Source organism: Hibiscus syriacus, unplaced genomic scaffold (genome assembly GCF_006381635.1).
Source record: "Hibiscus syriacus cultivar Baekdansim isolate YM2019G1 unplaced genomic scaffold, ASM638163v2 tig00111621_pilon, whole genome shotgun sequence".
NCBI lineage: Eukaryota > Viridiplantae > Streptophyta > Magnoliopsida > Malvales > Malvaceae > Hibiscus > Hibiscus syriacus.
This window is the reverse complement of record NW_024063138.1, coordinates 2,769,723-2,782,985: the sequence shown is the minus strand read 5'-3', so window position 1 is coordinate 2,782,985 and position 13,263 is coordinate 2,769,723. Positions and strand designations below refer to the sequence as shown.

Genomic DNA, 13,263 nt, shown 5'->3' with positions numbered 1-13,263 from the left:
TTCTCTCTGAGACACCACACACAATAAAACTCTCTCGATTTCTTTTCTAAAAATGCTAATAAAAAATAGGCACGGATTTTTTAAATTATTTAAATTGACTATTTTTTCTTATTTAAATTAAAACAAAATGATTAGAGGAACAAAATGTGGGGGCCCACAGTTCTGCCGCCTAGAACGACCACCTTCCTAATCATAAGAACAATATTAGCGCCCACGTGCCATCTTTCCACCACGGCCAATTCGTAACTCTTTTCAACTATTCCGCGGCTTATTCAGTGCAGTTGAGCTGCACGCGCCACGAGAGGATCGTGTGCCTTTCCACTGTTCTATTTCTTATTAGCTACAGGGGCGGAAAGGGCCAATAGAGGATGCAAAATCGCACTTCGTCACCTTTCACTTCCTTGTTTTGCCCACGCCGGTGACGCTACTTTGGAAAAACACCCGCTTATAGATTCCTGAATCCATCGTTCTTGCTGTGACCCAAATTTCGGATTCGATTCTGTTTGGTGGGTGAGGTTTCCATCGAGGTTTTAGGTAAGAATCGATTTACCCGTTTGCTTGTTTTCGCTCAATTTGACACTTTTTGAGGTAAAAGTTCTTATTTTTATATTTATTGAAGTTTCTGTTAATTTGGGTGCTTGATGCTTAAGGTTGTTATTGAACTGGGTTGTCCCTGTTCTTTTTGGTATACTGAGTCGGTCATTCTTTTGATGCTTTGCATGTTGGGATTTATGTATATTTTTTTGGGGTGAATTCACATTTTTCAATATTTTCTTTTTGTTGTTTTTTTATGTTTTATTTTTGCGCTTATCATCTTTCTTTCCTTTTTGTATTTGGGATTTCGTATATAATGATTATATTAAAAAAATTTATTGTTTTTGTGTGTGTGTGTGAAAAATCTAGTATTTTGACATAAATTGAATGGTTCATGAATTATGAATTTGCTGGCTTGGTTTAGTGGATGCTTTCTATAGCTCCTTGATTTGTTTGAAACAGTGTGAACTCTGCCCGCCAATTAAGCTAAATATTCATTGACCAAACAATTGGCACCATCTTTTTTAATTTAAGCACAGCTATGGAGGCACGGCCTGCTTTATCCATTCAGAGATCAGGTGCAAGTCAGCTTAGTACCCATGGGGTATCTGGAGGTCTGTCATCATCTTTACCCGCCCTTTCAACACTTCTGGGAGAGTCATATCAAGATTTCCCCCAACAGGCACATGCAGAAAGGGAATTCATGACTAGGTCTTTGGCCCACGCAACTCGTCTTCCCACCAATAATGGGGTGGTTGGTCACATATTTTCATCATCGTCTGGATTTTCAAGTGATATCCATTACTCATCTGCATTACCAAATGAAAAGCATTCAATAAACTCTCCTTTCATTTCTCAGTCGCCAACTAATACTGCAGCATTGCCATTACCACAATCGTCAAATTCACTGTTGCCACAATCTACATTACCAAGTCACTGCAACAAAGAACATAGTGGTTCTTGGTGTACAGATCCTGATTTTCCTGTAAGCAGATCTGTCCTGAGCATTCAAGTAGAGAACAGTAACTGTAGTGGTATTATGAGATCTGATGACTTCGGCAAACAAAATGATTGGCAGGAATGGGCAGACCAGCTTATCACTGGTGATGATGCATTGGCCTCCAATTGGAATGAGCTTCTTGTTGACAACGTTACGAATCTGGAACCAAAGGTGTGGATGCTTTCATGCCATGGAAGATAACCAGATGAAGTTGAGACCTTTTAGCATTGTTTATCTTTGATTTATACTTCTTGTTGCTTCAGACGGCATATCAGGTGGCAAAACCATGCGCAACTGTACCTGTACAGAATCAACAACTTCCTTCTCTATCTGTAGAAAGTCAAAGTGTTGCAAACTCCTCTTCATCAGAAAATAACGCCCCAGCAAAATCCCGAATGCGGTGGACACCAGAACTTCATGAAGCCTTTGTTGAAGCTGTCAACCAATTGGGAGGCAGTGAAAGTGTGTTACTTTCATTTCTCATGAAACTCTTTCCAAAATATGATATGTTTTAATTTGTTTGGTATTTTCGACTTACAGGAGCTACTCCAAAGGGCGTGTTAAAGCTTATGAAAGTTGAAGGCTTGACTATTTATCATATTAAAAGTCACTTGCAGGTGCATAAACCTTTCTATTAGTTATTAATATATATATATATTGAATGTGTGCACAAAGGCTTGGGTTTGATTACCCTTTCACCGATCTCTTCACTGCAGAAATACAGAACAGCTAGATACAGACCAGGGCCATCCGAAGGTATATGTTAATCTCCCTTTAAGTTTCTTCCTTTTCCTTAACTGTGCGACTTCTCTGCAAGCATGCATCTATTGCCTTTGTTTCTTTATTGGAACATATATATTTTTCTAAAAACACACTTGATATTTGTTCAATGTTTTCCCTTTGTGACTTATATTGGGGCTGAGATGAACAGTTTGGAGCTACATAGTCCAACTTGTCCTCATCAATGAAGTGGATATCTGTTTTAAAAAAAATAGTTAATTGGTTCCGGAATCTTTAGCTGTCCAGTGAACATTTATTATGCATGTCTACCTTGCACTCAACAATCTCCCATCCCATACTGATATAATCAAGTTATTGCAGTCTAAGTGAATGTATGGATGAATTGGTTCGTGAGACTTGATAGATGTATATCCCATCTTTTCCTCATTAATGAAGAGGAGATAATTTCTTTCTCCATTTGATTAAGCCAGTTCCAGGATCTCATCTGTCTGCTGATATATGTTTTCTTCATCTGAACTCTCTTTGCCCCTCAATATTGCTAGTTTTATCCAAATCAACTACAAGGATAAAACTAGTTAAGCATATGTTTTCTTCATTTGGTTAAGTATGTGTCCGTACCAAATCTATTGCTTATTTCTCGAAAGATACTTTGTCATTTCAGTTACTTTGGTCATTGGATTATAATAGATTCGACTCATATTATTCATATTGGATCCTCATAAATTCTGTGTGTGATTGGGGAGTGGTGCTGTATATTTAGCTGATATAATCGACTTGATTGCAGGATCCTCAGAGAAAAAGTTGACATTGATGGAAGAAATCTCATCTCTGGACCTGAAAACGTAAGTAATTTCTAATGTGTTGCCAATGATTTCTATTAATATTGTATGGTATTTATTATTTTTATATTTTGTGTAGCTTAATGAACTGCATCGGTGACATTGTTTGAGCATCTGCTTTTATACTTTCCGTGCTTTAATAAAGTATGAGTAGCATACTTGGTTAATATTTGGATTTTTTTTGTTACGAATGAGTTGGATGCTTCCATTCCTAGCTGGGAAATATCACCTTTTAATGACATGGTTAGTGACACAAGACGAGGGTCTTATAAAATTTGCATGAACTCTGCTATGTTGGAACCATCTGTTAACATATTGAAAATGCTGATCTGGAACCGTGAAAGGATGGTTGGTGCATCTCGTTAGTTCATACTTTAGTTCCCTTAAATTGATATCGACTTGTGTATTCAAATCTTAGGTCATGTTCAAGTTCTCACACAAGGAGGTTTGTAATATGCTTCAAAAACAAAAATGTTTTCCATGAATTTTCTTTAGTAATTCTATTTGATGGAGAGATGAAGCTGCAAATTTAACACCTCTTTTCCATTTTATTGCATTTTGCGATGATTTGATTATAGAAAACTCCAAATGGAATCCTTAAGAAGCATATCATATAATCAAGGTCTAATGAAGTGTCAGTCAGTTTATTTTTTTAGTTTATCATTCATCATTTTAAGTGCGTTTCTCATTCTGAACTGGAACAGGGGAATGGGGATCACTGAAGCTTTGCGATTACAGATGGAAGTCCAAAAGCGGTTGCACGAACAGCTTGAGGTATGAATTTGTGTCGGGAAGGATTTGGGGACGTAAAAGCAACATACTTTCTAATTAAAGAAAATTGAATTAAATAAATCCACCTTTAAATTTGCCTTAGAGGAAGAAGATAATGGAAAATCTTTCTTTCTCCATTTTAGACAAGTAGAATTATGTTTCTCGTGTGCTTCCATTCAGATTCATGGCTTTGGATTTTGAACCTGGAAAAAGTGATATTATTTCCATGAGATTTTTGGGGGAGTTGTGGGGTGATCTGCTGGGTATTTGGACATGGAGGGGATATGACTGTATTCCTATTGGATTAAGGGCATAAAGAAACTGTTTTCTTTGTAATTTTTTCAGTTGGATATCATGTGTAACCTATCAGTTATGGGCATCTTAGAGGAGGGTCTTGCTATTGCTTCCTAGTTATCATATCATATGTTATGTGGCTGTTGCATTTGGTTTGGCTGTCTAGAACGTAGTTGGGTAATAGCGTTTGCTGTTTTAATGTTAAAGGGACATTGGCTTAAATGGTGGACTGATTTATTATATAATCCATCGTTCCTTGTGCACCATTAAAGTCGAAGTTCTGAATGAACCCTTCACTGATTGATGTTACAAATTTTTCTAGGGTCTATTGGTATAATGGTCATATCTTTTGTTTCTCCTTTTCTATACAGATTCAAAGAAATTTGCAGTTGCGAATTGAAGAACAAGGGAGGTACCTCCAAATGATGTTTGAGAAGCAAAAGTCAGGTTTAGACATGTTGAAGGTATCATCTTCTTATCCGGAGAATCCACCAGCTCCTTCAGATGCGACCAATGAGTCTCCTACAAGAAGTGAACCGGAATCATCCCAGAGGGATCACGTAAATCCCGGAGCAGGCACTGTTAATGCCAAGTCCATGTTGGAGAGAAGTCCACAAGAAGTTCGTGGAGAGCACAAGGCACCTGAGACTGGTGATCTAGAGAAAGCTGAAACCCGTGTTTCTGAGTCGAATTCACAACCCTCAAAGCGCCCACGAATTGAAGAATAAGTTATAACTGCTTTGAACTGAGTACCGTAATTAGTTCATGGATGAACTCAGCAGTAGGATAGGCCAAGTTGAGATAAGGTTGGAGCTTTTGAAGTTTTAAGGTCCTCTTCCCTCTTGTTATCGTGAACAATTCTCTTAAGCACTCCCGTCTTTAGTTGAACAAAAGAAAAAGGCTTATAAAATAGTTTTATTGTCCAGTCTCCAACCTCATCAAGTGAAAATGCAGGTGCATTATACACAGGTTGCTCAGATTGCATTAGTTGGAACCCAATTTTTTAGGGAATATAGTTTTCATGAACTTTGTCGAAATATATGAATAAAATTCCCATTCCGAGATTTGTACATAGCTTCACTGTCCATATGTATTGTGTTTTTAGTATTTCCTTCCGAGTAAAGGACAATAAATAATATAAATGACAATAACCCTCTGTTTGACATTTATAGTGTTCTTTGTTATCAATGACTAAGAAAGTATATATAGTCTAGTAGATTTTGTTGGTAAAGCAAGAGTGTCATTGATCACTTCTGGCAAGTAATGTAAGATTAGGAACAAATTGCTCTCTTCTTTAATACATTATTCAACGTGATACGGACACCGTACGAAGTCAAAACTTCGAATCACAAGTCTTAACTTCCCATGATACTGGGATTCAATTGGCTCTCTTCTCTTCCAAATTGAAACTTGCTAGTCTGTTCTGTACCGTTATGCTCTTTAGGCTAGCAAGCATCCTAATGGTTATTGTTCCCAGCGGTTCATCTAGGCAAGCCTGTGTCCCTGCAGACAGTTCTTGCACCACAAAATACATGGGAGGTCGGGAATCTAGAGTGGCGCGCGCACAGGCTAAGCCCACCGTCACTGCAAAAACGACATCAGTAACCATTCGTCCTATGGGAGGTGGAAGTCGTTGGTCCAGCACGTCCATTGGAAACAATTGTTTTCTGTTTGATGACAATGGCCTTGATAGTGAACTCAAAAGCTCCACTGGGTGCTTTCCCAGCATAAGTTCCAAGGTTACCACTCCAAAGCTATAAATGTCACATTTCTCTGTGATTCGGGCTGCGAGTGCGAGCTCTGCATAAAACAAAGTTAGTCACCCATTAAACAAAAATAAATAAATAAATATGTCATGGAAACCGTAACTGCTAATATATTATCATGCAAAATGAATTAATTGAACAGTTAACCAACCAGGTGCAATGTAGCCATAAGAGCCAACAACTGAGGTATAGTTGGATGAATTCGGATTCAGCAATCTCGCAACACCGAAATCTGAGAGCTTTGGCTCAAATTCTGAGTCGAGCAAAACGTTATTCAATGATATGTCTCTGTGTATAATCGGCGGAGAGCAGTGATGATGCAAGTAAGCAATTGCATGAGCCAATCCCTGCACGATTTTCAACCTAGTAGGCCAGTCCAGAGCCTCCTCACCTCTCTCCGCTCCATATAACACACTTCTCAAAATCCAGACACATAAGCTCAGTAGCTCACGACTAGAATAGAATCCGTACAACTTTACGATATTTAGATACCGAACTTTTATCATCATCCGAACCTCATTCTCAAACATCCGACTGGTAACTTGAATGTCCTGGGACTCGGAGAAATTGAGTTTTTTTACCGCAACCACCCGACCTGTGCGTAATAGCGCTTTATAAACACATCCAGATCCTCCTATGCCAATGCAGTGTTTGTCATCGAAATTATCTGTTGCTTGTACTACATCACTGAATGTAAACGCTGCATTTCTTTCCCATACAGTTGATATTACAGAAGTGTCACGCCTGATACCAACTCTAGTCACTCGTTGAGCACTTGGCTATGCTGATAACGAATGAGAACTACAGCAACGACTAGCCCCACAAAGAATACGCTTGCGAATGAAACAATGGTGGCTATAAGAACCCTACTGCTTTGATCTCTAGACCTACTGGAAGTTGATTTGCAATGAATTAGTTCTTTAAAATCTCCACAGATACCAGAGTTTCTCACAAAAGCTTCTACTGGAGCATTTCGGAACACACCATCACGTGGAATGGGTCCTGCAAGCTCATTGTAGGAGAAATAGAATGAACGGAGATATATCATCTTCGACATTGAAGTAGGGATTCCGCCCGAGAGATCATTATGCGAAACGTTGAGTTTCTCCAATAACAGAAGACTATCAAGGTCTTCAGGGATTGCTCCTGACAGTGAATTGCTGCTGATATCCAAAAGAGAGAAACGATATAAGCCACACAACTCGGGTGGTATTTCGCCAGATAAGTTATTGTGGCTCAAATTCAGGCTCGATACTTGTTGCAATTCCCGATACCTTTTGGTATTTTTCCTACCAGTTTGCTCTCTGACAAATCGAGGTATTGTAGACTCGGTAAATTGCCCATACTCTGAGGTATGTCACCTGTGAGATGATTCTGCCTCAGATTGAGATTGAACAGCATGCTCAAGTTACCAAGTTCAAAAGGAATATCTCCAGTTAATTGATTGTCACTAAGATCAAGGGACCATAACCTCATTAAGTTGCCCACAATCCCAGGGATGCTACCAGTGAGACAGTTCTTCCAGAAATCGAGGTTGAACAACAAGCTTAAATTTCCCAGTTCCAAAGGAATATTTCCACTCAAGTCATTGTCCCCCAGGTCTAAAACTCGCAACTGAGTCAATTTCCCAAGCTCAGCAGGGATTCTACCAGAATTCTGTTTCCATTCATTTGTAGATTGGTTAGATTTTGACATTCTCCCCACTCCGGTGAGATATCACCGGTAAATTGGTTGTTACTAAGAGAAATATAGTCGAGCTCAGGATGAACTCCAAATGCATTGGTGATGTTATCCGTAAATCGGTTCTGATCAAGCCGGACTCTTCTTAACATCGTAGAGTTCCTCAAGCAAGCCGGCAATGACCCGGTGAAGTTGTTTCCATTTACTGTGAAGTTTTGAAGAGCAAAATCACTGCACAATTCAGGAGGTAATTCCCCGAAAAAGCTGTTTCTGGATAAGCTCACATAATTCAACAGAGGACTGTTCTTCCCGAAATCCCGCTGAATGGTACCCGAGAACTTATTGGTGAACACGGAGAATGCTTCTAAGTTGGCGAGGCTGGAAATCGTGTCGAGTAATTCCCCGTGCAGGGAGTTTGTGTTGACATCAAAAGATTGCAGGGATGTCATGTTTCCAATCTCCGGTGGAATTGTGCCACCGAGATTATTATAGAAAAGCTGTAAGGCTTCAATGTTGGAAAGTATCCATATCGTCGCCGGAATTGGACCCGAAATATGATTCCCGGAAAGATCTAAAATGCTCAGGGACTTCAAGTTTCCGATCTCCGATGGAATTGAACCGGAGAGTTGGTTGTTACAAAGAAAGAGGACTTGGAGCTTTGTTATAGACCGATTTCGCGTGGAATCTTCCTAGAGAAAAGATTGTTTTGAAGTTGCAGACTGCCAAGTTGGTCCAATTGGAAACCAGAGATGATTGAATCTCGCCGGAGAATAAATTTTCAGATAAACCCAAATCGGTTAATTCAGTGAGTTGTGACAATGCAAGGGCAACTCCCCACTGAGTAGGTTCCCAGCTATGACCAAAAAAGTGAGGTTAGTACAAGAACCAAGCTCGGATGGGATAGTGGAATTTAAGCCAATGGAATAAAGATCAAGTCTCTTGAGCTTTCTCAATTGGCCTAAAGAAGATGGAATCTCCCCTACAAACATGTTTTCAAACAGCTCAATAGTTTCAAGCTCTGACAGGGTTCCTATACTCTCAGGAATCGAACCATTTAACATATTGGTAGCTAGTTGAAGATGAACAAGTTTTGAAAGCTTAGAAATACTGGACGACAATGGTCCCGCAAAGGCATTATAAGCGATATTGAGAGACACAAGCTTGGTGAGATTGGTGAAAAGAGGTTCTGGTATTGGACCAGTCAACCTATTCAACGAAAAATCTAGGAAAGTAAGATTATGGAGGTTGAGTATAAAACTACGGAATTTCAGTTCGAGTTCATTGTAAGCTAAGCTGAGGTGTGACAACAATGGCATGGGCAAGAAACCAGACCAGTCTGAAGAAACAAAGTAGTTAAATCCGAGGTCGAGATGCCTTACATTTTGGAGATTGCTAACTTCAGGCGGAATTGTTCCACTGAGATTGTTGTTAAATAAACTCAGATATCGAAGCTCCGTTAGCCGACCGACCTCCACCGGTTTCTCGCCTTGGAAAGAATTGTTGCTCAAGTCCAATACGACCAGCTTCGACAGAGTACCGATCGAAGACGGTATCGGACCATCCATGGTGTTGTTTTTTATATCGAAAAGCGTGAGATTGGCGAATGGGGTGAAGTTGAACTGAGAAATGGAACCGGACATGTCTGAATTGGATAGATCGATTTGGGAGACGGTTGAAGTTCCATCATCGCAGGTAATGGAAGTCCAGTTGCAGAGGTTGTTCAAATTGGACAACGACCATGAACGAGTGAAGGTGGTGAAGAAGACAAAGTGTTTTTCCATCGGATCAGTGCCTCCGGTTGTGTCCTTGCTGAACAGGTGATCTTCAATGGAAGTAAAGAAAGCAAAATAACGTGAAAGAGAAGCATAGAAGAAGAAGAAGAAGAAGAAAGGTATTGAGGATTTAACTCATTTTCTTCATCGTCGGCCTCCAGCCATTCAGTCTTTCTATTTGAATATAAAAAGATGAGCAAATCCATTTTAGTAAACGCGGATTGAATTTTTCGACATCATGCCGGACACAATTGACTCAGCTGACTTTTTTTTTCCTTTCTGAATTAGGTGAGAAACTACCGAGAAACACAAGGGAGGAGGATCAAAATTAACCAACTGATTGGCTTATTGTATAATTTGCCGAGTGTTCAATTATTCTATCTCATAATAGAGTAAACCTCAATGTAACGGTGCTTAAATTAAGGCTTAATTATACAAAAGGTGACCAATCTATGTCTTTTTTTCAGTTTAGCGTCTAACGATTATTTCATTCCAATTTGGTGCCAAACGTTTCATCGTTACTCAAAATGGGTCAAGCCATGACGGACCGTTAAGTTTGGCCGTTAAGTGACACATGTCACAACCTGATAATTTTAAAAATTTTATTTAAAATAAAAAATTAATATTATATATATATATATATAATTTTAATTTTTAAATAAATTTTTTAAAATTACTAGGTTGTGAAACGTGTCATTTAACGGGGGAAATTAACTTCATTGACTGCCCGAGCACCTAAATGAGTAACGAAATGAAACGTTAGAAACCAAACTGGAACGAAATAAATATTAGACACTAAACTGAAAAAAGGCCATATATTGAACACATTTTTGTATATTTAAGCCTTAAGTTAACGGAATACTTTCTTTTTCTATTATGAATTCATCAGTAGGGTTGTAAATGAGACGAGTCAAATTGCAAACTATTCGAGACCGATTCGATCAAAGCTGAATAAATACTCGACTCGAATAGACTCAACTGGAGTTCTTAACGGGTTGAAACGAGCTACTCGAAACTCGACTCGAAAAGATCTCGAAAATATAATATATTAAGATTTTATTTTTTTCAAAAATAAATTATTAATAATATTAATATTCAAATGTTGATTTTTTTTATAAAAAAAATACAGTATGAGGTTTTTATGTATTTAAGGTTCAAGTTCGAGTTTGATTTTGAGGCTTCGATCGAGTTAAGTTTAATTTTTTTTCAATTCGAACCTTTTCGAGCTTTCATGGGCTTCAGTTCATGATTTTGAGTCGACCTTGAAAATTTTAGGCTCGCTAGTTTTCGAGTCGAGCTCCATTTCAAAGTTTTCGAGTCAAGTCTAACTACACAATACTCGAGCTTGACTCGACTTATTTACATCCCTATACATCAGTGAAGGGAAATGGATATTTTAAAATAGTAGGTCGGGTGGAGTTTCGTCGACGGCAAAAGGCGACGACCATCATGAGTTTAGAGGTTGAAATGAAGGTTTTTAAAGTTTTGGGTTTATTTTTAAATTTGTGTTTTCTTTTTAATATATATTATTTTTTAATTTTAAATAAAATTTTTAAAATTACTAGGTTATGACACATGTCACTTAAAGGAGAAATTAACGCCGTTGACGGCTCGAGCACCTTAATGAGTAACAAAATGAATCGTTAGGAACCAAACTAGAACGAAATAAACATTAGGCACTAAACTTGAAAAAGGGACATAAGTTGAGCACCTAATTTTTATATACTTAAGCCTTAAATTAACAAGATACTTTCTTTTTCTATTATGAATTCATCAATAGGGCTGTAAACGAGACGAGTCAGATTGTGAACTATTCGAGACCGATTCGATCAAAGCTCAATAAATACTCGACTCGAGTTCTTAACGAGTAGAAATGAGTTACTCAAAAAACTCGTGAGCATCTCGAAAATATAATATATTACAATTTTATTTTTTTCAAAAATAAATTATTAATAATATTAATGTACAAATGTTGATTTTTTTAAAATACAAAATGAGTTTTTTCTTATGTATTTAAGGTTCAAGTTTGAGGCTTTGATCGAGTTAAATTTAATTTTTTTTTTCACTTTGAACCTTTTCGAACTTTCACGAGCTTCAGTTCATGATTTTGAGTTCGATTTGAGCTCAAAAAATTTAGACTCATTAGTTTTAGAGTCAAGTCGAACTCCACAATCTCGAGCTCAACTCGACTTGTTTAGAACCCTATTCATCAGGAAGGGAAATGAATATTTTAAAATAGTTGGAAACCCATATATCTCCGACCAATGATAGATAAATAATGGTGTTGGTATTTTAATGAAAAGAAAATTTAATAGATGAAGGAAACTGAATACTGTAATTTTTATTCAACAACATTTAGAATTTAAACAAAATAAAATTAACAACCCACTAACATCATGTTCCTGAATTTAAGTAATAACTCATTAACAACATTCTCTTAAAATTAAGCAACACACAAATAACAAATAAACTAAAAATAGCAGCAGTCCTAAACACATCAATCAACACTTTTCCTTACTTTAGGAACTTCAAACAACAAGTGTTGTTCTCAAAACTTCAAGTTTACTAACTGGAAGCGATTTGGTGAAAATATCTATAAGTTAATCCTCTATTTTACAATGAACCAATATAACATCACAACATCACTTTCCTTTTGCACTTCTCTCAAAAAGAAAAGTTTAATGTTGAAATGCTTAGTTTTTCCATGAAACATTGGATTGGGAAAAATTGCTAGGGCAACTTGATTGTCATTGAATATTTGTGTGCTTTCTTTCTGTTCAAGATTAAGGTCACATAATAATTTTATCAACCATTGATTAACAGTGGATGTTGTAGTGATAAATTCTACTTCGACAATAGATTGAGTCACGATTTCTTGCTTCTTCGAGCTCCATGAGAAAACACCAAATCCAAAGGTAAAACAATAGCATAAATTACTCCTCATGTCATCATAAGATGTTTGATCCTCATAATGTTTATGACAGATTTGGTCATTAATTTCTTTTGTGGGTAGTTTATTCTGTAGGAAAATCGCGGAGATTTACACTCCTTTTTGTTGCGCATACATCTAATAATTTCATAGATGTATTTGTTTCGTCTTTCACTAACTCCATTTTGTTGCGGCAAATAGGGAGTTGTCAACTGATGCTCAATGTCGAATTCTTCACAAAATGCATTAGAATTTTCTGACGTATACTCGTTACTATTATCAGATCTCAATATTTGAATGTGATTGCCACTTTGATTTTTCAAAATCCTTTTAAACTTTCAGAATGCTCCAACAACTTTTGACTTGAATTTTAATAAGAAAAAACTAACAGATTCTTGTAAAATCATCAATAAAAGAAGCATAATATCGACTATCTATTAATGAAGAAATTCTTTAAAGTCCAAAAATGTTTGTGTGAATCAACTGTATCTTACGAGTGGCTCTCCATGTTGTCTTTGAAAATGATTTTCTAATTTGCTTTCCAAACTGACAAGCCTTACATGTCAATATGTGATCATCAAGTTTTGAAAGATCAATTCCCATACGTTTGGACTTCAATATGCCCTGATGGTGATAATGTCCGAGCCTTTTATGTCACAACATTGTGAAGCTTTCTTTGGCTTGAAAAGTCAAAGTAGATTGCTCCTCCTTCATCGGATTGAGGGAATTTTTTTGTCATCCTAACTGCAAACATTTTCTGTCTCGTAGCATCCTCTATCACACATGCTTTTTCCATGAATTTCACTTTTAATCTTTTATCTACTAATTGACTAACACTAAGCAGATTTTGATCAATATCATATACATAAAGAATATTAATAATAAATTTGGTACATTAATAACTTGTAATGGATAAAATACATTTTCCTTTGACTGC

General features: G+C 37.2%; 1 protein-coding gene and 1 pseudogene across 3 annotated transcripts; one reads left to right on the top strand and one right to left on the bottom strand.

Moving 5' to 3' along the window:
• Window positions 1-371: 371 nt before the first annotated feature.
• Window positions 372-5,070, top strand: LOC120165955 (protein PHOSPHATE STARVATION RESPONSE 1-like). 3 transcript variants are annotated; one of them, XM_039175384.1, is made up of 8 exons: window positions 372-534; window positions 1,074-1,705; window positions 1,798-1,996; window positions 2,075-2,151; window positions 2,251-2,290; window positions 3,060-3,117; window positions 3,819-3,888; window positions 4,551-5,070. In XM_039175384.1, exons 2-8 carry the CDS (start codon window positions 1,076-1,078, stop codon window positions 4,905-4,907), a joined length of 1,431 nt encoding a protein of 476 aa, XP_039031315.1. In that variant the 5' UTR covers window positions 372-534; window positions 1,074-1,075; the 3' UTR covers window positions 4,908-5,070. The 3 variants fall into 3 exon arrangements, with proteins under 3 accessions (XP_039031315.1, XP_039031314.1, XP_039031313.1); XM_039175383.1 differs by having other exon boundaries at window positions 1,069-1,705; XM_039175382.1 differs by lacking the exon at window positions 372-534 and having other exon boundaries at window positions 1,047-1,705.
• Window positions 5,071-5,448: 378 nt separating this feature from the next.
• Window positions 5,449-9,626, bottom strand: LOC120165952 (annotated as a pseudogene).
• Between the last annotated feature and the right edge of the window lie 3,637 nt (window positions 9,627-13,263).